The sequence below is a fragment of the Monodon monoceros genome, unplaced genomic scaffold, assembly GCF_005190385.1.
Source record: "Monodon monoceros isolate NGI ecotype Baffin Bay Population unplaced genomic scaffold, NGI_Narwhal_1 Super_Scaffold_18, whole genome shotgun sequence".
In the NCBI taxonomy this organism is placed as follows: domain Eukaryota; kingdom Metazoa; phylum Chordata; class Mammalia; order Artiodactyla; family Monodontidae; genus Monodon; species Monodon monoceros.
The window spans coordinates 34,638,114-34,665,473 of NW_021703774.1; the positions used below are offsets into that span (position 1 = coordinate 34,638,114).

Below are 27,360 nucleotides of genomic sequence, written 5' to 3' on the forward strand. Positions count from 1 at the left end.
AAGACTTTGATGGATGAGGCTGCTTTGGTACATGTGTGTTGAATTTTGTACCTTACAGAGAATGTAAACTCTTTCTAGGGACCATTTATAAGAGTTGATAGCATATCACTCCACAGGGTGTACCTCAATAGATTTGAACACAGGAGAAACTAAAACAGCTATATACTCTTATTATAATAAAAATAACACTAGGAATTAATGACAAAAGAATAAATAAAAATTCAAGTTTTGGATCTTAGTCAAAGAGAAAATTAAAACAGACATTGCAGATTACATATCAAATAACAATAAGGAATGATTATTGAGTGCATGAGCCCTAAGAACTCTTCTAGTGCTTTACATGAATTAACTTACTCTTGAAAATGACTCTTTGAAGTGAATATTACACATAGCCCCATTTTACAGAAGAGAAACTAAGACAGAGAGATGAACCAATTTACCAAAACTCACAGGACAGAGGTTGAGGTTAGAATTTGAATATTGCCAGTCTGCCTCCACAGCCCGTATTGGTAAACCTTACATTATTCAGCCTGTTCGTTATGAATGCTGGTGCAAATATTACTCATGAAAATTTCTGGGATGCTGATGCCAAAACTGTCCTTAGAGAAATAGTCAATACTTTTGTTATCTGACAAAAAGTTTTCAAACAAATGAACAAAACATTTTACCTAAGATTTTTTAAATGACTAGAACATGAACATATAAAAGAAGCTGGACTAAGAAATTAATAAAGAAAGGAAATTAATAAAAAGGAAAAAGGGAAACGATAAGTAAAAATCTCAGAGTAGTTTCTTAAAGTGGCCAATTAAACAAACGGAATTTGGCCAATTGTAATTTCACAAAATAACAAATCTGCCAATACACGTGAATGAGAAAGGAGATATCGTAGATATTGAAGGGATTCAATCAATACTAAATAAAAATAGTATATCCTCTGTAGCCTAATGAAATTGAAAACATGTGCCATTTTGTAGGAAAAATACAATTTCCAGGATGTACTTAAAAATACATAAATCAGCTGATAAACCTGTATCTACTTGAGTCTCTGTTGTCAGTCTTTTTGGATATATAGCTAGGATTGGAATTGCTAGACCATATGTTAATTATATATTTAACTTTTTGAGGAATAGCCAAACTGTTTTCTACAGTGGCTGCACCATTTTACATTCCCACCAACAATTACAAGCATTCCATTTTCTCCACATCTTCACCAACACTTTTATTTTCCATTTTTAAAAAGTTATTATTAAAAAAAAACTCAAAAAAGTTATTATTATAGCCATCCATCCTGGAAGGTCTGAATTGGGTTTGACTTGGATTTCCCTAATGACTAATAATTGTTAGTATCTTTTCATGTGTATATCTTTTGTACATTTGTATATCTTTTTTAGAAAAATGTCCATTCAAGTTCTTTGTCCATTTTTCAATTGGGTTGTCTTTTTGTTGTTGTGTTATAGGCATTCTTTATATATTCTGTATATTAAACACTTCTCAGATAAATGATTTACCCATATTTTCTTTTATCCTTTTATCTTTTCACTCTCTTGATAGTGTCTTTGATGTTGACTGGGGCTGCAGTCATCTGTAGGACTGATGGGGATGAGAAATGTGAGAATGTTTGGAGGGGTTTGGAGGGCAGATGGGAATCTGTACTTTACAAATGTAGAATTGGTGCTTGTGTCCAATTTAACCAGCTCTTCCTTCTAAAGGTAGCTAAGCCCAGTTGACATCTGGGTTACACGTATATTTTTAGATAAAAAGGCTAGAAGGATTCATAGCAAAATATTAGCTACTACGAGTGGTGCTATCTTGGGTGGTGATATTTTTGATCTTTGGGTTATTCACAACTTCCAAATATGTCTACAATGAATGTATGTTAACTTTTATAAGCCAATAAAATTCAATTTTAAATTTCTTTTTTTTTTTTAAAAAAAAGAGGGCTGCTGAAAATCATATCTGTGAGCTACTTTTAGTAATTTGCAGCCTACTGAATGTCTCCATAGATTGCCTCCACTGCTAAATAGTTCAAAGTACATGAACAAATAGGAAAAGATAAAAATGACACCATCCTAACCCTTGATTCTCCCATCCCTGACCTTACTTAATGGGCTGTCCAGTGCCTCAGCACGCTTCTCCACAGTATGTATGATGCTTATAGGGAAAGGAATCTCATGGCTCTTGAACAACAATTTAGAGTGGTTCTATACAGAAAACTATACAGATTTCTAATGCTCAGGGGAACTGAGTGGGATCCAGTAAAAGTAATTCACAGAGATGGAAAATCCATCCAGGAAAAATATTACAACATAATCACTACTGCAGCATACTAGTGTCTTACAATATGTTCAAAAATATTCACTGCTTTTTACAGTCATACAGAGGCTGGAACCTGCTTCACATTTTTACTCCAAAGCTCTAGTTTAGTCATAGTGAGTACATTAAGAGCAGCCTTTATAAGGTCAAAAGTCAGAGGATACCCATGACCCTGTGCTCCTAAGGCAACATTTAAATGTATGATAGGAGACAGGCGGAAGGAAACACACATGTAGTACAGGGATGATTATCTTCTTTCCTTACTAAAGTGGTTCTCAAAATGTTTGTTTGCAGACATTTTGAAGATTAAATATTTGTTGGCACACTTAAAAGATTTTAGAACACAGCTCATAAAAAACAAGGTAACAATAAGTAAAATTTAATCACTACTTAAATATAAAAGTGACTTATTGTGTCTACCAAAATATTCACTGTCATTGCTCTACCAACGTGGTTCCCACCATCTTTTTGTTACTGTTTTGGGAAGAGCTGGTATACCAGTTAAGATTAGATTAAGTTATAAAAGACAGAAAAAACACAAAATAACAGGAGCTTGAACAAGATAGCAGTTCACTTATCTCTCATGTTAAGAACCATGGCGGCCCAGGGCTCATACAGTGGCTTTAAGATCCACAGAAACCTGGGATCCTTCCATTAGAGAGTCCATCTCAACTCATGGTCCAAACTCCATTTAGCAAAGAGGAAGAACGGAGGAAGGGAACACTTAATCCCTGTGAAGACACTTTCCAGACACTCCATTTACATCCCTCTAGCCAGAACATAGTCACACGACTGTAAGGGAAGCTGAGAAATGAAGCTGTTATTGAAAGTGGCCAATGGCCCAGTTAAAAATACAGGGTCATGTTAATAATGAAGAAAAGTGGATGCTGGAGATTCCAGCAGTCTCTGCTACAAATGGGTACTGCCCTGATCACATGTCCTAGGTAATCAAAAGACAGGTTTCTTAACTGTTGCATTAACTACCTCACTGTTATGTGACTTTGCATTACACCCATCACCTTTTACTTTATCAAGTTTAGCCCTGCTGTACATTGGAACATATGAATAGCTTGGCTGAGTATCTTTTGTGACATTTCTCACAGTAACAACATAGAGATGTAATAAAGAAAAAATAAATGATGAAGTTTCAATTTTTGTGACCTACTTTGAATGATTTTATGACACAGTGGGTGAGTACCCCTGCTTTCTACATTTGAAAGGTAAAATGGTTAGCTGTTTCCTCTGACTCTCATTTACTAAGTCTTCAGGGTAAAGCCATCATTCTTTCCTTCACTCAGTAGATATTTTTGAGCACCACATGCTTGAAAGTCTCTAGGCTAGGTGCTAAAGAGTGTATGTATTTCAGTAAGGCATCTTCCCTCCTAATCAAGCGCTTATAATTTCTTAGCTGAAAGTACAAATGGATAAAATAATTCTGAGGTACCTTTAAGACAAGTACAGAAGTGTCCCATGATTAATAACGGGAATATTGCAATGAGTTGTGAGGGGACTAGGAATGGAGATGGATTAAAGAGGTACGAATTTTAGCTTGCCCTGAAGAATAAAGACTAATTTGTAGGTGGAGATGGGGTTTCTTTCTTGAGGTCTCTCATGTTTTAATCTGTCCTGTAATTTGTAACATCCTCCTGCTATTGTTTTCTCATGGTGATTTAAGTGGGAAATCTGTGTAGAGTCTAACCATTTTTCATTCTTTGCTTCTAGGTATCGACTCATTGGTTCCCCTTCTGCTACTTGTCTCCTCTCAGGCATTGATGTCACTTGGGATAAGAAGGCACCTATTTGTGAGAGTGAGTTGAATTATTTTTTCCCATCATTCCCTCCATTTGATCCTTATTTGTCCTTGGAATTATGAAGAAGGAATTGAATCCTTCTTGCACAGAGTTGTCTCTCAGTTGTTTGAAACTTGGAGTCATGTGCTGCACGGTCCTCCTGGTTTTTCTTCACTTTAGGAGGTAATTTATCTGAAACTGTGGACTTAAACTCAGGTAAAATTGCCCCACTTTCCTACTTTGATAATAAACTCGCAGTATAATGATCATTCTCCTTAGTGACTAAACTTAAAAGATACTAAAGAAAATTAATTTTGTCTCTACAACCTCTTAATATCGCATTATAAGCCCAGGAAGTAGATTACTCCCTTCCTTATCATTCTTACTCTGAAGCATAAAAGATCTTGCAATCCTTAGCAATTTTCCCAAGCCTCGGGTTATTCTGCTCTTTATTCTTCCCTCAAATTCTTCCAAGCTCATGCCCTAGTCGTATTTGTTCTTGATTAGTTGGCCATTCATCTTTTCAATGGAATATTGTAAAGTGAATCTCCAAAATTTTGAGGAACATAGAAGAATGATTGCAAATTGGTAAAGTATTAAGGCTGTGAAGAAATCAGTATCACATGCAGAATTGATGGCCGTAAAAGTGGGCACAAACTTCTGGAAGGCTAATGAGCAATATATACTAAAGCCTTAAATGCAAATACCCTTTGACCTAGCAATTCCATTTCCCAGAATTTATCCCAAGAAAATAATCATCATGGACTTTTCCCGTGATTTTCATCCAAAGACACTCAATGCAACAATATTTATGGTAGTGGAAAATGTTAGAAATCATGGTTTGTAAATAGCTGATGGAAGACATAAGGCTTATTAAAAATGATTATAAGTTTTTAAGAAAGGTAAAAAGTATACCATGAAAAATTAGAGATAGAGATGCCACATCCAAGTAGCAATAGATAGTATATCTATATATCTACATCCCAGAACATTATTCAGCCACCAAATATACCATAGAAAATATAACCATAGACACACATGCACGTGCACACACATATCTGAAACAATATACATTATTAAGAATATTTATTTTTGGACTTTATCATTTTTTGTTTGTCCACATTTTATAAATTTCCTACAATGAATATGTTCATTGTATTCACAGGTATTCCTCCAAAAATTACTGTCCTTTTCCCATTGGGTTATTTTCCCTCCATAAAATAACATTGGCTTTTAGATATCCAAAGACATAAATGAGAAACTATAAAAGGTGCCTTCTTTACTTGCCAAAAAATTTTAAATTCTCTGAAAAAAATTCAAATTAGCAAGGTATTATCATTTACTATATACAATTTTCAAGGTCTGGCACCTTTTGTAGGAGGTTATCTTTAATGAAAAATGTTTCCACTTCTACTATATTTATAGGTCAATAAATATTTAACTGAGTCAATATTGGTCATGTGTGTACATGTGAACGTATGAATAGTCAATTATACCAGTATGTTTTAAGTTACTATGTTGTGATAGAACATAGTAGTTATTTAGCATTTTATTACCCCAAATCTGTGATTATTTCCTCATGTCTTATCTTTTATATTTTCTTTTCAACCTTTTTTTTGAAATATATTAGCTTTGTGTAAATTTAAGATGTACATTCATATATTGTAATATGATTGCCATCATAGGAATAATTATTACCTGCATCACATTACATAATTATTCTTTATTAGTAGTTGGAATAATTAGTTTCTAGTCTCTCAGCAAGTTTTATGATTATAGTACAATGTTGCTGTCTATATTCATTGATCTGTGCATCTCTAAGGCATATTTTCTACTTGTTGTAAGTTTATACTCTTAGACAACATCCATCCTGTCCTCCCATCCCCTGGTAACCACCATTTTATTCTGTTTTTAAAACTTGGCTTTTTTACATTCCACATGTAAGTGGTATCATACAGTTCTTGTCTTCCTTTGTCTGACATCTCATTTATCATAACGTGCTAAAATTCCATCCATGTTGTCACAAATCTCACTTAGCATAATGCGCTAAAAGTCCATCCATGTTGTCACAAATGGTAGGATGTCCATCTTTCAATATTTCATTGTATATGTACCACATTTTCTTTACCCATTCATCTATTGATGGACACTTAGGTTGTTTCTATATCTTTGCTATTGTAACTAATGCCATCATGAATATGGGAGGGCATACACCTTTTTGAGTTAGTGTTTTCATTTTCTTTAGATAAATACTCAGAGGTGGAATTCCTGGATCTATTTTAAGATTTTTTAGGAACCTCCATATATTTTCCATAGTGGCCACACCAATTTACATTCCTACCACATTTGTACAAGTGTTCCCTTTTCTCCATATCCTCATCACCACTAGTCATCTCTTGTCTTCTTGATGACAGCCATTCTAACAGATGTGAGGTGATATCCCATTGTGGTTTTAATCTGCATTTCCCTGATGATTAGTGATGTTGACCATCTTTTTATGTACCTGTTGACCATTTGTATGTCTTCTTTTGAAAATTGTTTAGTTGTGCCCATTTTTCAATCAGATTTTTTGTTTTTTGTTATTGAGTTGTATGAATTCTTTATATATTAAACCCCTTATCCAATATATGGTTTGCAAAAATGTCCCCCCATTCTGTAGGTTTCCTTTTAATTTTGCTAATTGTTTCTTTTGCTGCACAAAAGCTTTTAAGTTTTAAGTTTGATGATTTTTCCTTTTGTTGTTTGTGCTTTTGTTGGTATTGTATTGAAAAAGTCATTGTCATGACTAATGTTAAGAGCCTCTTCCCTACACTTCCTTCTAAGAGTCTTATAATATCAGGTCTTATATTTAAATCTTTGATCCACTTCAAGATACTTTTTGTGAGTGATATAATATAGGGATCCAGTTTCATTGCTCTGCATGTGTTCATCCAGTTTTCCCAGCACCAATTGTTGAAGAGACTATCCTTTTCCCATTGGGTGCTCTTGCCTCCCTTATCAAATATTCATTGACTGTATAAGCAGGGGATTAATTCTGGCTCTCTATTCTGTTCTATTGGTCTATGTGTTTATTTTTGTACTAGTACTGTGCTGTTTTTTATTATTGTAGTTTTGTAGTGTAGTTTGAAATCAGGAATTGTAATACCTCCAGTTTTGTTCTTTTTCATCAGTATTGCTTTGGCTCTTCAAAGTCTTCTGTGGTTACATATACATTTTAAGATTCTTTTTCTATTTCTGTGAAGAATGCCATTGGTATTTTTATGTGGATTGCATTAAATCTATATATGGGTTTGAATAATATAGACATTTTAACAGTATTAATTCTTTTGACCCATGAACATGGGATATCTTTCCATTAGTTTGTGTCTTGTTCTATTTGTTTCAGCAAAGTCTTGTGAGTTTTGTTGTGCAGATCTTTCAGTTCCTTGGTTAAATTTATTCCTAAGTATTTTATCTTTTTCATGCTATTGTGAATGGAAAAGTTTTCTTTATTCTTATTCAAATGTTTCATCCTTTGTGTATAAAAATGCAACTGATTTATCTATATTGATTTTGTATCTTGCAACTTTACTGAAATAATTGATTAGTTCCAACAGTGTTTGGGTTGAGCATTTCAGATTTTCTATATACAGAATCATATCATCTGCAAGTAGCAACACTTTTACTTCTCCCATCCTGATTTGGATGCCTTTTATTTCCCTATCTTGCATATTCACTCTAGCTAGGACTTCCAGTATTATACCGAATTAGAGTTGTAAGAGTGGGCATCCTTGTATTGTTCCTGATCTTAGGGGAAAAGCTTCCAAGTTTTTCTCCATTTTGTATAATGTTAGCTGTGGATTTGTTATGGCTGACCTTTATTATGTTAAGATATATTCCTCTATACCCAATCTGCCAAGACTTTTTATCATGGAAGGATGTCATTTTGTCAAATGCTTTTTCTGCATGTATTGACATGATCATGTAAGTTTTTATCTTTAATTTTATTAATGTGATGTATTAAATTTATTGATTTGTATATGTTGGACCATCCTTGCATCTCCCAGGGGTAAATCCCACTTGGTTGTGGTGTATAATCCATTTTATGTGTTCTTGAATTTGTTTTGCTAATTTTTTGTTGAGAATTTTTGGACCTGTATTTATCAGAGATATTGGTCTATAGTTTTCTTTTCTTGTGTTGTCCCTGTCTGGCTTTGTTACCAAAGTAATCTAATGCTGGCCTCATAGAATGAATTTGGAAGTATTCACACCTCTTTAATTTTTTGGAAGAATTTGAGGAAAATTGATGTTAATTATTCTTTAAATTTTGGTAGAATTCACCAGTGAATCCATCTGGCCCTAGGGTTTTCTGTGTTGGGGGGTTTTCGATTACTGATCCAAACTTTGCTCATTACTGGTCTGTGCAGATTTTCTATTTCTTCCTGATTCAGTCTTGGTAGGTTTTGTGTTTCTAGAAATTTATTTTTTCTAGGTTATCTAATTTGTTGGCATATAATTTTTCATAATAGTCTCTTATAGTCCTATGTATTTCTGTAGTATCAGTTGTAATATCTTCTTTTTAACTTTATCTATTTGAGTTTTCTTTTTTCCATAGTTAGCCTGGCTAAAGGTTTGCCAATTTTGTTTATCTTTTTGTAGAGCCAGCCTTTAGTTTCATTGATCCTTTCTATTGTTTGTCTGGTGTCTATTTCATTTACTTCTGCAGAGATGTTTATTATGTCCTTCTTTCTGCTAACTCTGGGCTTAATTTGTTCTTCTTTTTTTTAATTCTTCAAGGTGTAAAGTTAAGTTGACTGTTTGAGAACTTTCTAATTTCTTAGTATATGCGTTTATCACTGTAAACGTTCCTCTCAGAATTGCTTTGCTGCATTCCATAAGATTTGATTTGTCGTATTTCCATTTTCATTTGTTTTGAGATAATTTTCTAATTTCCTTTTGATTTCTTCTTTAACCCACTGGTTGTTCAGAAGTGTATTTTTCAGTTTCCACATATTTGTAGATTTTCCAGCTTTCCTCTTGTTGTTGATTTCTAGTTTTATACAATTGTGGTCAGAAAAGATAATTGGTGTCATTTCAACCTCCTTAAATTTGCTAAGATTTGTTTTGTGCTTTCTCATATGATCTGTCCTGGAAAATGTCCCATGTGCACTCGAGAACAATGTTTATTCTGCTGCTGTTGGATGGAATGTTTTATATATGTATGTTAAGTCCATTTGTTCTAGAGTATGGTTCAATTCCAATGTTTCCTTGTTGATTTTCTGGATGATCTATCCTTGCTGAGAGTAGGTATTGAAGTCCCCTACTATGATTGTATTGTTGTCTATTTCTCCCTTTAGATCTCTTAGTATTTGCCTAATATATTTCAGTGCTCTGATGTTGGGTGCATATGTATTCATGATTGTTATATATTCTTGATGTTCTGACACTTTTATCATTATATAATAACCTTCTTTGTCTCTTGTTATCATTTTTGACTTGAAGTCTATTTTGTCTGACATAAGTATGAATATGCCCTCTTTCTTTTGTTTTACACTTGCATGGAATATCCTCTTCCATCCCTTCATTTTAAGCCTATGTGTTCTTTAGAGCTGAAATGAGGTTCTTGTAAGCAGCATACACTTGGGTTTTGTTGTTGTTTTTTTAAATCTATCCCGCCACTCTGTGACTTTTGATTGATGAATTCAATCCATTTATATTTCGAGTGATTATTGATATGTAAGAACTTACTACTGCTGTCTTATCATTTTTTTGTTTCTCCTTTGTTTCTTTTTCCCTCTGTTTCTGTCTACCTTTGTAAAGTGGTGGTTTTCCATGGTGATTTTCTCAGTCTCCCCTTGTTTTGTTTCATGACTTCTAGAATTTTGATTTGTAATTACTGTATGGCTTACATAGAACATCACATAGATCAAATCGTCCTTTTTATGATGATAGGAATTTATCTTATTTCACCTATAAAATTTCCACAGTTTTAGTCCTCCCTTTTTGTATTTTTGATGTCACAATTTATCTTTTTTTGAGCTATGAATTTATTGAGAAATTATAGTAGCTATAGTTTTTTTTTAGTTGAAAGCTATAGTCTTTTTTAATACTCTTTGCCTTAAACCTTTATACTATAATTAAGTGACTGACCCACTGTTCTAATATTGAAGTACTGTTTTCTAATTCTGACTATTTTTCACCTTTGCTAGAGTATTGTGTACTCTCATTTGCTTTTATGTTACAAAGTAGCATCTTTTCATCTCAGCTTGAAGAACTTCTTTCAGCATTTCTTGCAAAGCAAGTCTTATTATGGTAAACATTCTCAGTTTTTGTTTGCCCGGTAAACCTTTACTTCTACTTCATAGCTGAAGAATAACTGCTGGATAAAGTATTCTTGACTGGCAAATTTTATCTTTCAGCACTTTGAATGTGTCATTCCACTCCATCTGGCCTGTAGAGTTTGTGCTGAGAAATCTGCTAGTAGCCTCATGGCTACTTTGTAAGTTACTTTCTTTTTTCCCCGGCTGCATTTAAGATTCTTTCTTTGTCATTGATTTTTGACAGTTTCATTATAATATATATTGGAGAAGGTCTTTTTGCATTGAGATAATAGGGTGTTTTATTAGCTTCTTGGACTTCCAGTACCTTCCCCAGGTTTGAGAAGTTCCCAGCTATTATTTCTCTAACTACGCTCTCTGCTCCCTTCTCCCTCTCTTCTTTTTCTTGTAGACCAATTATTCTCACATTTGTTTTTCTCATTATATCTGATAGCTCTCATAGGATTTCTTTTAATTTTTTAACATCTTTATTGGAATGTAATTGCTTTACAATGTTCTGTTAGTTTCTGCTGTATAACAAAGTGAATCAGCTATATGTATACATATATCCCCATATCCCCTCCCTCTTGTGTTTCCCTCCCACCCTCCCAATCCCACCCCTCTAGGTGGTCACAAAGCATGGAGCTGATCTCCCTGTGCTAAGTGGCTGCTTCCCACTATCTGTTTTACATTTGGTAGTGTATATATGTCCATGCCACTCTCTCATTTCATCCCAGCTTACCCTTAAACCTCCCCGTGTCCTCAAGTCCGTTCTCTGCGTCTGCATCTTTATTCCTGTCCTGCCCCTAGGTTCTTCAGAGCCATTTCTTTTTAGATTCCATATATATGTGTTAGCATACGATATTTGTTTTTCTCTTTCTGACTTACTTCACTCTGTATGACAGACTATAGGTCCATCCACCTCACTAAAAATAACTCAATTTCATTTCTTTTTATGGCTGAGTAATATTCCATTGTATATGTGTGCCACATCATCTTTATCCATTCATCTGTCGATGGACACTTAGGTTGCTTCCATGTCCTGGCTATTGTAAATAGTGCTACAGTGAACATTGTGGTACATGATTCTTTTTGAATTATGGTTTTCTCAGGGTATATGCCCATTAGTGGGATTGCTGGGTCATATGGTAGTTCTTTTTTTAGTTTTTTAAGGAACCTCCTTACTGTTCTCCATATTGGCTGTATCAATTTACATTCCCACCAACAGTGCCAAGAGGGTTCCTTTTTCTCCATACCCTCTCCAGCATTTACTGTTTGTAGATTTTTTTATGATGGCCATTATAACTGGTGTGAGGTGATACCTCATTGTATTTTTTTTTCTTTTTCTTTGTGTTATTTTATTTAAAATTAAAATGAGGTTTTAGGTCTCAGCTTTCTGAAATCAACAGACTGTGTTGATTTACTAAAGATATCTCTTCAAAAAGCATTCTTTCTTCCAATTTTCCCTCCCCCCCTTACTCCCTGGTAACTATAAGTTTGTTTTCTACACCTATAACTCTATTTCTGTTTTTGTAGAAAAGTTTGTTTGTACACTATTTTTAGATTCTACATATAAACAATATCATGTGATATTTGCCTTTTTCTGTCTGACTTACTTTGCTCAGTATGACAATCTCTAAGTCCATCCATGTTGCTGTAAATGGCATTATTTGTTCTTTTTTATGGCTGAGTAATATTCCATTTTATATATGTACCACATCTTCTTTATCCATTCCTCCGTTGATGGACATTTAGGTTGCTTCCATGTGGAGTGCACATATCTTTTTGAATTATGGTTTTGTCCAAATATATGCCAGGAGTGTGATTGCAGGATCATATGGTAGCTCTATTTTTAGTTTTTTAAGGAACCTCTGTACTGTTCTCCACAGTGGCTGCACTAATATACATTCCCACCAGCTATGCAGAAGGATTCCCTTTTCTTTACACCCTCTCTAGCATTTACTGTTTGTAGATTTTTTTTTTTTTTTTGTGGTACGTGGGCCTCTCACTGCTGTGGCCTCTCCCGTTGCGGACCACAGGCTCCAGACGCACAGGCTCAGCGTCCATGGCTCACGGGCCCAGCCTCTCCATGGCATGTGGGATCTTCCTGGACCGGGGCATGAACCCGTGTCCCCTGCATTGGCAGGCAGACTCTCAACCACTGTGCCACTAGGGAAGCCCGTGTTTGTAGATTTTTTGATGGTGATCTTTCTGCCCAGTGTGAGGAGATAACTAATAAGGACCTACTGTTAAAATAGAATTACCATATGACCCAGCAGTCCCACTAATGGGCATGTACCCTGAGAAAACCATAATTCAAAAAGAGCCATGTACCAAAATGTTCATTGCAGCTCTATTTACAATAGCCAGGACATGGAAGCACCTAAGTGTCCATCAACAGATGAATGGATAAAGAAGATGTGGCACATATATACAATGGAATATTACTCAGCCATAAAAAGGAACGAAATTGGGCTTCCCTGGTGGCACAGTGGTTGAGAGTCCACCAGCCGATATGGGGGACACGGGTTTGTGCCCCGGTCCGGGAAGATCCCACATGCTGCGGAGCGGCTGGGCCCGTGAGCCATGGCCGCTGAGCCTGTGCTTCTGGAGCCTGGGCTCCGCAACGGGAGAGGCCACACAGTGAGAGGCCCGCGTACCGCAAAAAAAAAAAAAAAAAAGAAATTGAGTTATTTGTAGTGAGGTGGATGGACCTAGAGTCCGTCATACAGAGTGAAGTAGGTCAGAAAGGCAAAAACAAATACTGTATGCTAACACATATATATGGAATCTAAAAAAAAAAAAATTGGTCATGAAGAACCTAGGGGCAAGACGGGAATAAAGACACAGACCTACCAGAGAATGGACCTCATTGTAATTTTGATTTGCATTTCTCTAACGATTAGTGATGTTGAGCATACTTTCATGTGTTGGTTGGCAATCTGTGTATCTTCTTTGGAGAAATGTCTGTTTAGGTCTTCTGCCCATTTTTGGATTCGGTTGTTTGTTTTTTTGATATTGAGTGGCATGAACTGCTTGTATATTTTGGAGATTAATCCTTTGTCAGTTGCTTCATTTAGAAATACTTTCTCCCATTCTGAGGGTTGTCTTTTCATTTTATTTATGGTTTCCTTTGCTGTGCAAAAGCTTTGAAGTTTCATTAGGTCCCATTTGTTTATTTTAGTTTTTATTTCCATGTCTCTAGGAGGTGGGTCAAAAAGGATCTTGCTGTGATTTATGCCATAGAGTGTTCTGCCTATGTTTTCCTCTTACAGTTTTATAGTGTCTGGCCTTACATTTAGGTCTTTAATCCATTTTGAGTTCATTTTCATTTATGGTGTTAGGGAATGTTCTAATTTCATTCTTTTACATGTAGCTTTCCAGTTTTCCCAGCATCATTTATTGAAGAGGCTGTGTTTTCTCCATTGTATATTCTTGCCTCCTTTATCAAAGATAAGGTGACCATATGTGCGTGGGTTTATCTCTGGGCTTTCTATCCTGTTCCATTGATCTATATTTCTGTTTTTGTGCCAGTACCATACTGTCTTGATTATTGTAGCTTTGTAGTATAGTCTGAAGTCAGGGCACCTGATTCCTCCGGCTCTGTTTTTCTTTCTCAAGATTGCTCTGACTATTCGGGGTCTTTTGTATTTCCATACAAATTGTGAAATTTTTTGTTCTAGTTCTGTGAAAAATGCCAGTGGTAGTTTGATAGGGATTGCATTGAATCTGTAGATTGCTTTGGGTAGTATAGTCATTTTCACAATATTGATTCTTCCAATCCAAGAACATGGTATATTTCTCCATCTGTTTGTGTCATCTTTCATTTATTTCATCAGTGTCTTATAGTTTTCTGCATACAGGTATTTTGTCTCCTTAGGTAGGTTTACTCCTAGGTATTTTATTCTTTTTGTTGCAACGGTAAATGGGAGTGTTTCCTTAATTTCTGTTTCAGATTTTTCATCATTAGTGTATAGGAATGCAAGAGGTTTCTGTGCATTAATTTTGTATCCCACTACTTTCCATGTATTTTGCAACTGACAGTTTGTACCTCTTAATCTCCCTCACCTATTTCTTTCTTCACCCCATTTCCCTCCCCTCTGGCAATCACCTGTTTCTTCTTGGTATCTATAACTCTGTTTCTGTTTTCTTATGTCTGTTCATTTGTTTTGTTTTGTTTTTAGATTCCACAATAAGTGAAATCATGTAGTACTTGCCTTTCTCTGTCTGCCATGTCATTTAGCATAGTACCTCGAGGTCCATCCATGTTGTTGCAGATGGTAAGATATCATTCTTTTTATGCCTCAGGAATATTCCATTGTGTATGTATACCACATCTTCTTTTTCCATTCATTTATTGATGGGTATTTAGGTTGCTTCCATATATTGGCTTTTGTGAATAATGCTACAATGAACATGGGGTGCATATATCTTTTCTAATTAGTGTTTTCATTTTCTTCAGATGAATGCACAGGAGTGGAATTGATGTCATGTGGTAGTTCTAGTTTTAATTTTTTTAATTAATTAATTAATTTTGGTTTCATTGGGTCTTTGTTGCTGCATGCAGGCTTTCTTTAGTTGTGGAGACTGGGGGCTACTCTTTGTTGTGGTGTGCGTGCTTTTCATGGCAGTGGCTTCTCTTGTTGCAGAGCATGGACTCTAGGCATGCAGGCTTCAGTAATTGTGGCATGCAGGCTCAGTAGTTGTGGCTCATGGGCTCTAGGGTGCAGGCTCAGTTGTTGTGGCACATGGGCTTAGTTGCTCTGCAGCATGTGGGATCTTCCCACAGCAGGGCTCGAACCCACGTGCCCTGCATTGGCAGGCAGATTCTTAACCACTGCACCACCAGGGAAGTCCCTTGTTTTAATTTTTTGAGAAATCTTCATACTGTTTTCCACAGTGGGTACAATTTACATTCCCAACAATAGTGCATGAGAGTTCCCTTTTCTCCACATCCTTCCTAACACTTGTTATTTGTTTCTTTTGATATTAGCCATGCTGACAGGTGTTAGGAGATATCTCACTATGGCTTTGATTCTCATTTCTCTGGTGATTAATGATGCTGAGCATCTTCTCACATGCCTGCTGGTCATCTGTATGTATTCTTTGGAAAAATGTCTATTCAGATCCTCTGCCCATTTTTTAATTGGATTGTTTGTTTTTTTGATGTTGAGTTGTATGAGTTCTTTGTATCTTTCAGCCTTTCTTTGTCTTTTGATTGGAGCATTTAGTCCATTTACATTTAAAGTAATTATTCATAGATATGGACCTATTGCCATTTTGTTAATTTTGGGGGATTGTTTTGTTGTGTAGTTCTTCTTTCTTCTTTTCCTCTCCTCTTTTGCAATTTGATGGCTTTCTTTAGCATTATGTTTGGATTCCTTTCTCTCTTTTTTTGTGTGTATCTATTATAGGTTATGGTTTGTGGTCACCATGAGGTTCATATATAACAGCTCTCTATCTATCTATCTCTCATCTATGATTACATATAGATGTATATATGATTAATTGATGATCTCTTAAGTTCGAATGTATTCTAACAACCCTGCATTTTTACTCCTCCCACAACAATGTTGAATATTTTTGATGTCATATTTTACAACTTTTTGTTTTTTGTATCCCTTAACTACTTATTTTGTATATAGATGATTTCCCTACTTTTGTCTTTTAACCTTCCTGCTAGCTTTATAAATAGTTGATCTACTATTTTGCCTTTACCAGTGAGATATTTTCTTTCATAATTTTCACATTTCTAATTGTGGCCTTTTCTTTTCCACTTAAAGAAGTTCCTTTAACGTTTCTTGTAAAGCCAGTTTAGTGGTGCTGAACTCTTTCAGTTTTTGTTTGTCTGTAAAACTCTCCTTCAAGTATGAGTGATAACTTTGCCAGGTAGAATATTCTTGTTTGTAGATTTTCCCCTTTTATCATTTGATTGTATTGTGCCACTCCCTTCTGGCCTGCAAAGCTTCTGTTAAAGAGTCAGCTGATATTCTTATGGAGGTTCCCTTGTACATAACTAGTTGCTTTTCTCTTGCTGTTTTTAATATTCCCTCTTAATCGTTCACTTTTTGCCACTTTAATAGTATGTGTTTTGGTGTAAATCTCTTTGGGTTCATCTTGTTTGTGATTCTCTGTACTTTCTTACTTGGGTGTCTGTTTCCTTCCCCAGGTTAAGGAAGTTTTCCACTATTATTTCTTCAAATAAGTTCTCTGCCCCTTGGTCTCTGTCTTCTCCTTCTGGGACCCCCATCATGTGAATGTTAGTATGCTTGATATTGTTCCAGAGGTTTCTTAAACTATCCCCATTAAAAAAAACTTTTTTCTCTTTTCTGTTCGGCTTAAGAGATTTCCATAACTTTGTCTTTCAGATCACTGATCTATTCCTCTGCATCATCTAATCTACTGTTGATTCCTTCTAGTGTATTTTTTATTTCAGTTATTGTATTCTTCAGCTTTGTTTGGTTCTTCTTTATATTTTCTATTCCTTTGTTAAACTTCTCACTGTGCTTATCCATTCTTCCCCTGAGTTCAGTGAGTATCTTTATGACCATTACCTTGAACTCTTTATCATGTAGTTTTCTTACCTCCACTTCAGTTATTTCTTTTATGGAAATTTTGTCTTGTTCAATCATTTGGAACATACACCTCTGTTTCCTCATTTTGCCCAATATTCAGTGTTTATATCTGTGTGTTAAGTTGGTCCATTATGTTTCCTGATCTTGAAGAAGTGCCCATGGTAGGAAACATCCTGTGGTTCCAGCAGCATGCTCCCCTTTGGTCATGAAAGCTGTATGTTCTATGGATGCCCCCTATGTGCGATGCTTGTGCCCTTCTTTTGTGGTGGTATCAACTACTGTGGGCACACTGGTATGTGGGGCTGACAACTAGCCAAATTGGCTGCTAGGCCATGCTTTGTACAGTAGCTGTGGGCCCACTGGAGGGCTGGGTAAGCTTCCCCAGCTTCCTTCATGGTTGGCTGCACACCCAGGGGGATGTGGGGCTGATGCTGGTCCACTGAAGGGTAAGACTGTGTCCCTGTGTGGCTGTCTGCATAGCCTGGTGGCGGTGGTGGGCTCAGCATTGGTGCTGGCCCACTAGTATGAGTGGCTGGGTCCCCATGGGGCTGTCTACATGACCCTGGGGGCTCAGGGCTCATGCAAGCCCACCGTAGGTCGGGGCCAGGTCCCTATGTGGCTGTCTGCATGGCCCAGAGGGACTCAGGGCAGGTGCTGTCCTGCTGGTGGGTGGGGCCAGGTCCCCACATGGCTGTGTACATGTCTGGGTTGGGTTGGGCTGGTACAGGCCCACTGGTGGTGGTAAGCCTCCAGCACGAATAGGCTAGAGGGAGGATTTCCAAATGGCATTTGCTAGCACTGGTGTTATCTCGGTAGAATGAGCTCCCGAGAGTGGCTGCTAACAGTGTCTAAGGGGAATCCCAGTTGCCTGCTGCCTCTCTGGGAGGCTGTTCAAGACCAGCAAGTAGGTCGGACTGAAGCTCTTTTCAAACTACTGCCTCTGTGCTGGGACTCGGAGCATATGAGACTTTGCACGTGCCCTATAAGAGTGACATTTTTGTTTCTGATAACCCTCTGGCACTCCCGAACATAAGCCCCACTGGGTTTCAAAGCTAGGGGGCTCATCTCCCTGGAGCAGGCCCCCTGGCTGGGGAGCCCAGTGAAGTGCTCAGACTCCTCACTCCTTGGGGAGGACCTTTATGATTGTGATATTCTTCCCATTTGTGGGTCACCAACCAAGGCAGTGGGTCTTGACTATACCATGTCTCTACCTCTCCTATTCATCTCATTATGGTTCCCTCTTTATCTCTTTAGTTATGGAAATTTTTTTTTCTGCTAGTATTCAGGTCATTTTCATAGGTAGTTGCTCTGTAAGTAGTTGTAATTTTGGTGTGTCCATGGGAGGAGGTGAGTTTAGGGTCTTCCTATGCTACCATCTTGAACACCTTTCCCTAAAAAGACAGATTCTTAAATTCCATTCCCAAGAACTCTCTGACATGTTGAGGTAGAGTCCAGAGGTCTATTTTTAACAAACCCATCAGAATATTTTGATGTAGCAGGACCACAGACCATATTTTGAGAAATGCCACTTTACCTTGTTGGTTTTTATTTTAAAAAGAGAACTTAGGCTAATTTTGAGACCATTACAACTGAAAAGCAGGCTTTGCTTGGAAGGTATCAGTGGCAAGGCAGAGAAAGAAAGCAAAACAGAGGATGGGCTTGTTCGCCGAAAACAAATAGACTGCCAGTTATTTCTCTAGCAAAAATGGTCTTGCTTGGGATCAGCAGAGAATTGTGGTTTGGGGTCTGCAGCCATGGTGAGCCACATGCAAGTCCCCGCATAGCAAAGGAAGGAGAACTCTTTTAACAGAAGGGAAAAGGAAGTTGTAAGGGCTCTAGCAAACAAAGAGTCCATGGCTTTTCCTTGCTGATTTGCTGCTAGGAAAGAAGAGGAGTCTTTCTTCTTGCTGTTGAGCTCTGCTGTCATCACAGTGTGTGAAAGCTCCCCCTTCTGGTCTCCAGACTCTATTTAATTATTTAATTTAAGGTTTCTATTTATTAATTTTTACAAGGTAAATGAGATAAAATTAAGAAGAAAATTAATACTTTAAATTCAGAATCATAATTTATTAATTTCTTTGTTCTATGTATAGAAATGAGCCAGAAATATGCATTTATTCAAGAGACAAAATACCCGTTGTATACCTAAACAGAGTTAAAATGATATTCCTGTTTTCTTATGGTGTGGCCCAAGTGGTTCCAAGGCTGGAACATGGTTATCCTAATTCCTAACCTTTCCATAACTTTCCTGTTGAAGAGTTAACAATAATTTAAGGTATGATAATTTAAAATAATTATAAGCAATATATTTATATTCCCTTGCTTTACATAAAAAGGGAAGTCAGAGAATTTTAAATAATAAGATGTTGTAGGAGAGGTATCAATAATTTTTGATGGAAGACATTACTCATCTGTGCTAAAAGCAAAGTTTCAACTAACAATAAAATATCAATTTCTTTTTTCCTTTTTCTAATTTCAGAAGTAAAATGTAGCCTCCCACAGATTATGAATGGAATCAAGAAGGAACTGAAACTAAGAAAAGTATATCACTCTGGAGATAATGTAACTTTGGAGTGTGAAGATGGGTATACTCTGGAAGGCAGTCCCTGGAGTCAGTGCCAGGAAGATGACCTGTGGGACCCTCCTCTGGCCATATGTACCTCTCGTAAGTGCAAGTGCAAGGAATGTAGGTCCTTCCCAGCCCTGGTTACTGTTCATTCATTCATCTGTACTGACACTGAATGTGGTGGTGTGCCATATGGTGTGCATTAGCTAAGAGCTAAGGAGTGCAGTAAGAGTCCCTAATTCTTCCCCAAACGCCCTTAGCAATGAGAATAAGGCAAGCCTTGCTCCTCACACTTCTTAACCCATCCATCTCTCCTCAGGGACTCCTCTGAACCTTTTTTGCCCATTATCACTCTGTTGCTGCATACATTGCACAGTAATAATTTGATTACATCCTATGGGTAGCAGATTAGTGGTAGAGCAGATTAGTGGTAGAGCAGGCCTTCAAGAATGTTTTCAGCATGAGTCGGGGATCACCTTCCAACTTGCAGAGACTAGCTGCCTGGTCTCCCACACTGGTGTAGACTACAGGATTTTAACCTGGTACATTGGATACAGTGATTTAGGAATCATGTGTCATTGAGATCTGTAGAAGGGTAGCCTTCTGCTGGCAACTAGAGGGTGATGTAAAGTAGAAAATCCTAAACCTTAAACTTGTACACATCAAGTAACAGATGAGCAAAATGAATAATGAATAACCTTCCTTAATCTAAATTAGTCTTAGCCTTCTCTTCTCCCCCATTCTTATCACTCTTACTTAAAATATGTGGTTGAATACCAAGATTGTTCAAGATACAATTTTTTTACAGTTAATGCCTTAAATACATTAACAAAGCTCACTCGCAAATAATATTTCTAAATTATAAACTTGATACTCCCTTAATATCAAATTATATTCATTTCTTTGGCAAAAAGATCACTGCCTATCTGAATGTCTTTTGAGTATTCTAACGATGTGGCTGTGAGAGACAGAAAATTCACATAATGTGGGGGGACTGACCTGCCAGTTATTAAAATAGAAAGTCACAATACATAAATCATTTTATATCACCGAAAATAGACTTATCTTTATTAAAAATGGAATAAAGTAGATATTAATAAAATAGAGCTAGTATAAATAGAAATTAAAGTATCTTACAGAAAACAATCTAGTAACGGAGACATCATCAATCCAAGGGGAAGAAAAAGATGATCAAATAGTATACGTAGCACTGAAAAAATTTGGAACCTTTCTTTATATCTTACAATAAATACCAGATGTAATAAATAGTTAAAAGTTTTAAAAGTCAACATAGGAAAGCTAAAGTAGAAAAGGAAAAAAAAGAAGATAAAACAGCTAGAAAAAGAAAAACAACTTTTGGAAAATTTTGGTATATAGAGAAAATTATAAAAGGTCAACAAATTTGACTTAGAACTTTTAAAAGTAAATAAGAAAGCAGTAGACAGATGAGAAATATGTTAAATATAATGAAGTGTTAATAATGTAATACACGTAGCAGTAGTGTTGGTTGTGGTAATAATAAAGGTTGTAAAAGTTAACATATGTTGAGCACTTAATTCAACTGTTCAAAGATTAGATATTCTATAACTATGTAAAAACTTAGATGCATGAGAAAATGTACTAGAAGGGAATGTACTAAAATATTTCAGGATAGTAGGATTATGGATGATATTTTTCTTTTGTTCTGTTTTATAAACTTTCTGCTCTAATTATACTAGTTTTATGACAAAATAGTGATTTTAAAAGAAAAAGACAGACTTTGCTGAGTACACAAAATAATATGAGTTTGTGTGAGTAAAACCAATGGCTTTTTATATTAGAAAAAAATTAAGAATCTGTACAGAAAAAAATCAGGATGAATTATAACTGCTGAGAGCTCCTGTTTGATCATATTGTGTGCCAGACTGATGTTTTTTGTGGCTTTTGCTTCCTTTTAGGCACGAGTGATGAGCTCATAGCTGGTAAGTTTTATGAAGGGTTTGCCGAGGAAACATCCTTAACAGTAGGTATCCACTGATAATAAGTGAAATGTAAAAAGAGAGATCAAAATATCCTAGACTGCAATTTTAATTAGAAAGAAAAGAATAATGAATTCAGGCCATAGTGTAGCAAAACTGGTATCCTTATATGCATATAGAGTGGGTGTCCTTTATCAAAGTTCCCTTACTATCTTTGAACCATTATAAAAAAAAGAACCATTCTTCCTATTTTAATGTGTCTGGAGAAGGCAACTTGCTCTTTAGTTTATAACCTGGGAATAGTCTTCAGGATGGTAGTCATGCCCATTTGCATAAATTGAAAGCCACAAAGACCAATTTTCTAAGCCCATTTCTGTGATCTGCCTATGTGAGAGGAATAGTTTTGTGGTAGAGTTTCTACCACAAAGTAGAAAGTAGACTCTACAAAGTAGAGTCCGCTGCATAGAGTAGCTCGTGCCTTGCGCCTCACACAAGAGACATGCAGGGTCATGGTGAGCTGAGCAGAGGAGCTCCAGTGTTTGTTCTCACCCACTTATTGAAACGCTGCTGTTGGACAAAGGTCATAAACTGCTCTCTCATTGCTCATTTATAACCCTGGGGTAATAAGACTAATATGCTAGATTAAACCTGGAGCAGAGGGGAAATCTTAAAGATAAGCCTGTGGGGGGTGTTTTTTAAAAACAGAATTTATACTTACTTTTTATTGTTTTTTTTGGGTGTTTTTTTTTTTGCGGTACGCGGGCCTCTCACTGTTGTGGCCTCTCCCGTTGTGGAGCACAGGCTCCGGACGCGCAGGCTCAGCAGCCATGGCTCACGGGCCTAGCCGTTCCACGGCATGTGGGATCTTCCTGGACCAGGGCACGAACCCGTGTCCCCTGCATCGGCAGGCAGACTCTCAACCACTGCGCCACCAGGGAAGCCCTATACTTACTTTTTAAAAACTCATTAAGACACAGTTTGAAACCTACAGGTTATATTTTCCATGCATTTAATTACCATGTTTTACTGCCTAGGCATGTTCTTTGGTATGATCCTCTTGATTTTACCCGTCATTGTTTCCTGTTTGATAATTCTAAAGCGCAAAAAAGGGTAAGTACAGCCATATTCTCCTAGAATATGTTTATAACTCTATTTGCTGCTTCTTGGAAGCCAAAGAGATGTAAAAGATGTTGACCTAAAACAGATAGGCTGCCAGTTATTTCTCCAGCAAAAATGGGTTTATTTGGGATCTGCAGAGAATAGCAATTTGAAGTCTACAACCATGGTGAGTCATATGCAAGTCCCTGCATGCCAAGGGAAGGAGAATGCTTTTCTTGGGAGGAAAAGGAAGTTGGGAGGGCTGTAGTAAACAAAGAGTCCATGGGTTTTCATTGGCTGAGCCCTTTCCAGGAAAGAAAAGGAGTCTTTCTTGTTCCTGCTGGTCTCTGTTGTCTTCCTAGGGCAGGAGAACTCCCCTTTCTGGTCCCTCAACTCTATTTATTTGAGGTTTTAGGGGATTAATTTTTTACAAAGAAAACCTCAAAAAAGAAGTACTACATAAACAGAGGTGATAATTCTTATAAAGAAGGCTGATGACACATATTAGGCATAAAGAAGGATTTACACTATTAAAAACAACAAAATTCAGCTGGGTAAATTTGAAGATCTAATTGGCTTCATTAAAAGATTCATGGATTGGGCAGCATCCCATTTAGCAACTAGAAGGATGCACAGAGGAGTTGTACAAATGGAAGGTTTTCATAGGAAGAAGGGTGGGGCAAAGGAGCTATTCGGGGAAACAAGGATTATTTTTAAATCAGGACATCTTCTTTGAAGGCAGGGCAGAGGTGTTAGACAGCAAGGATTTATGAAATTGATTGCCTCTTCTTCCTCTGGGAGGTGAAGAGGACCTACATAACAGATTACCTTATTCATGCTGACCAGAAAATTTCAGAATGGTTGATTAAGATTAATTTCTGCAGGTCAAAACTGCAATTAAGTCTTGGGATCAAATGGTTCCATTTTGTGTCTGTTACTTTCTTTAAAGAAATATATATGATAAGAAGAACACTTTTTTTAAAAGCATAGAATTTATGAAGGACTCAAATTTTGCAAAAGAGAAAATAGAAGGAAGTTTTACAAGGGTGTTGATGAGAATGTTGGTATCCTTGTTCTGCTAAAACATTTCAGACTCCAACCTTTATACACTGACCCTATCAGGGCACTAGAAGTTAGAAAGTGTGTCCCACTGGCACACATACCCAGGCTGTCAGTGTGGAAGAATTAAGGTTTTGCATGGGTATTTTTAAAAAATAATAATCTTTGAGATTGGTTCAAGATGGCGGAGTAGAACGACTGCTCTCACTCCCTCTTTCGAGAACACCGGAATCAAAACTAACTGCTGAACAATCATCAACAGGAAGACACTGGAACTCACCAAAAAAGATACTCCACATGCAAAGACAAAGGAGAAGCAACAATGAGACTGTAGGAGGGGCGCAACCACAATAAAATCAAATCCCACCCAGTCACACTGGGTGGGTGACTCACAACTGGAGAACACTTATACCACAGAAGTCTAGCCATTGGAGTGAAGATTCTGAGCCCCACGTCAGGCTTCTGAACCTGGGGGTCCGGCAATGGCAGGAGGAATTCCTAGATAATCACACTTTGAAGGCTAGCGGGATTTGATTGCAGCATTTTGACAGGACAGGGGGAAACAGAGACTCCACTCTTGGACGGCACACACAAAGTAGTGTCTACATTGGGACCCAGAAGAAGGAGCAGTGACCCCATAGGAGACTGAACCAGACATACCTGCTAGTGTTGGAGGGGCTTCTGCAGAGGTGGGGGGTGGCTGTGCCTCACCGTGAGGACAAAGACACTGGCAGCAGAAGTTCTGAGAAGTACTCCTTGGTGTGAGCCCTCCCAGAATCCACCATTAGCTCCACCAAAGAGCCCGGCTAGGCTCCAGTGTTGGGTTGCCTTAGGCCAAAAAAACAACAGGGAGGGAACCCAGCCCCACCCATCAGCAGACAAGCAGATTAAAGTTTTACTGAGCTCTGCCCACCAGAGCAACAGCCAGCTCTACCCACCACCAGTCCCTCCCATCAGGAAACATGCACAAGCCTCTTAGATAGCCTCATCCACCAGACGGCAGACAGCAGAAGCAAGAAGAACTACAATCCTGCAGCATGTGGAACAAAAACCACATTCACAGAAAGATAGACAAGATGAAAAGGCAGAGGGCTATGTACCAGATGAAGAACAAGATAAAACCCCAGAAAAACAACTAAATGAAATGGAGAGAGGCAATCTTCCAGAAAAAGAATTCAGAATAATGATAGTGAAGATGATCCAGGACCTCAGAAAAAGAATGGAGGCAAAGATCGAGAAGATGCAAGAAATGTTGAACAAAGATCTAGAAGAATTAGAGAACAAGCAAACAGAGATGAACAATACAATAACTGAAATGAAAAATACACTAGAAGGAATCAATAGCAGAATAACTGAGGCAGAAGAATGGATAAGTGAGCTTGAAGACAGAATGGTGGAATTCACTGCTGAGGAACAGAATAAAGAAAAAAGAATGAAAAGAAATGAAGACAGCTGAAGAGACCTCTGGGACAACATTAAACGCAAGAACATTTGCATTATAGGGGTCTCAGAAGGGGAAGAGAGAGAGAAAGGACCCGAGAAAATATTTGAAGAGATTATAGTGGAAAACTTCCCTAACATGGGAAGGGAAATAGCCACCCAAGTCCAGGAAGTGCAGAGAGTCCAATACAGGATAAACCCAAGGAGAAACACACCGAGACACATAGTAATCAAATTGGCAAGAATTAAACACAAAGAAAAATTATTGAAAGCAGCAAGGGAAAAACGACAAATAACATACAAGGGAACTCCCATAAGGTTAACAGCTGATTTCTCAGCAGACACTCTACAAGCCAGAAGGGAGTGGCATGATATACTTAAAGTGATGAAAGGGAAGGACCTACAACCAAGATACTCTACCCAGCAATGATCTCATTCAGATTCCATGGAGAAATCAAAACCTTTACAGACAAGCAAAAGCTAAAAGAATTCAGCACTACCAAACCAGCTCTACAACAAATGCTAAAGGAACTTATCTAAGTGGGAAACACAAGAGAAGAAAAGGACCTACAAAAACAAACCCAACACAATAAAGAAAATGGAAATAGGAACATACGTATCGATAATTACCTTAAACATGAATGGATTAAATGCTCCAACCAAAAGACACAGGCTTGCTGAATGGATACAAAAACAAGACCCATATATATGCTGTCTGCAAGAGACCCACTTCAGGCCTAGGGACACATACAAACTGAAAGTGAGGGGATGGAAAAAGATATTCCATGTAAATGGGAATCAAAAGAAAGCTGGAGTAGCAATACTCATATCAGATAAAATAGACTTTAAAATACAGAATGTTATAAGAGACAAGGAAGGACACTATGTAATATTCAAGGGATCAATCCAAGAAGAAGATATAACAATTATAAATATATATGCACCCAACATAGGAGCACCTCAATACATAAGGCAACAGCTAACAGCTATAAAAGAGGAAATCGACAGTAACACAATAATAGTGAGGGACTTTAACACCTCACTAACACCAATGGACAGATCATCCAAACAGAAAATTAATAAGGAAACAGAAGCTTTAAATGACACAATAGACCAGGTAGATTTAATTGATATTTATAGGACATTCCATCCAAAAACAGCAGATTATACTTTCTTCGCGAGTGCGCATGGAACATTCTCCAGGATAGATCACATCTTGGGTCATAAATCAAGCTTCAGTAAATTTAAGAAAATTGAAATCATGTCAAGCATCTTTTCTGACCACAATGCTATGACATTAGAAATCAATTACAGGGAAAAAAACATAAAAAACACAAATACATGGAGGCTAAACAATACGTTACTAAATAACCAAGAGATCACTGAAGAAATCAAAGAGGAAATCAAAAATTACCTAGAGACAAATGACAATGAAAACATGACAATCCAAAACCTATGGGATGCAGCAAAAGCAGTTCTAAGAGGGAATTTTATACCTTTACAAGTCTACCTCAAGAAACAAGAAAAATCTCAAATAAACAATCTAACGTTAAACCTAAAGAAAGTAGAGAAAGAACAAACAAAACCCAATGTTAGCAGAAGGACAGAAATCATCAAGATCAGAGCAGAAATAAATGAAATAGAAACAAAGAAAACAATAGCAAAGACCAATAAAAATAAAAGATTGTTCTTTGAGAAGATAAACAAAATTGATAAACCATTAGTCAGACTTCTGAAGAAAAAGAGGGAGAGGACTCAAATCAATAAAATTAGAAATGAAAAAGGAGAAGTTACAACAGACACTGCAGAAATACAAAGTATCCTAAGAGACTACTACAAGCAACCCTATGCCAATAAAATGGACAACCTGGAAGAAATGGACAAATTCTCAGAAAGGTATAACCTTCCAAGACTGAACCAGGAAGAAATATTAAATATGAACACACTAATCAAAAGTAATGAAATTGAAACTGGGATTAAATATCTTCCAACAAACAAAAGTACAGGACCAGATGGCTTCACAGGTGGATTCTATCAAATATTTAGAGAAGAGCTAACACCCATCCTCTCAAACTCTTCCAAAAAATTACAGAGGAAGGAACACTCCCAAACTAATTCTACGAGGTCACCATCACCCTGATACCAAAACCAGACAAAGATACTACAAAACAAAGAAAATTACAGACCAATATCACTGATGAATATAGATGCAAAAATCCACAACAAAATACTAGCAAACAGAATCCAACGACACATTAAAAGAAT

General features: G+C 36.9%; 1 protein-coding gene across 1 annotated transcript in view; it reads left to right on the forward strand.

The window, feature by feature from the left end:
• CR1L (complement C3b/C4b receptor 1 like) overlaps positions 1–27,360 on the forward strand; it is a 99,773-nt gene that overhangs the window by 64,772 nt on the left and 7,641 nt on the right. The window contains exons 11-14 of the mRNA XM_029231225.1: positions 4,036–4,121; positions 19,454–19,639; positions 21,478–21,501; positions 22,533–22,608. Of these exons, the coding sequence (XP_029087058.1) occupies positions 4,036–4,121; positions 19,454–19,639; positions 21,478–21,501; positions 22,533–22,608 (372 nt within the window). The remainder of the gene's footprint in view (positions 1–4,035; positions 4,122–19,453; positions 19,640–21,477; positions 21,502–22,532; positions 22,609–27,360) is intronic.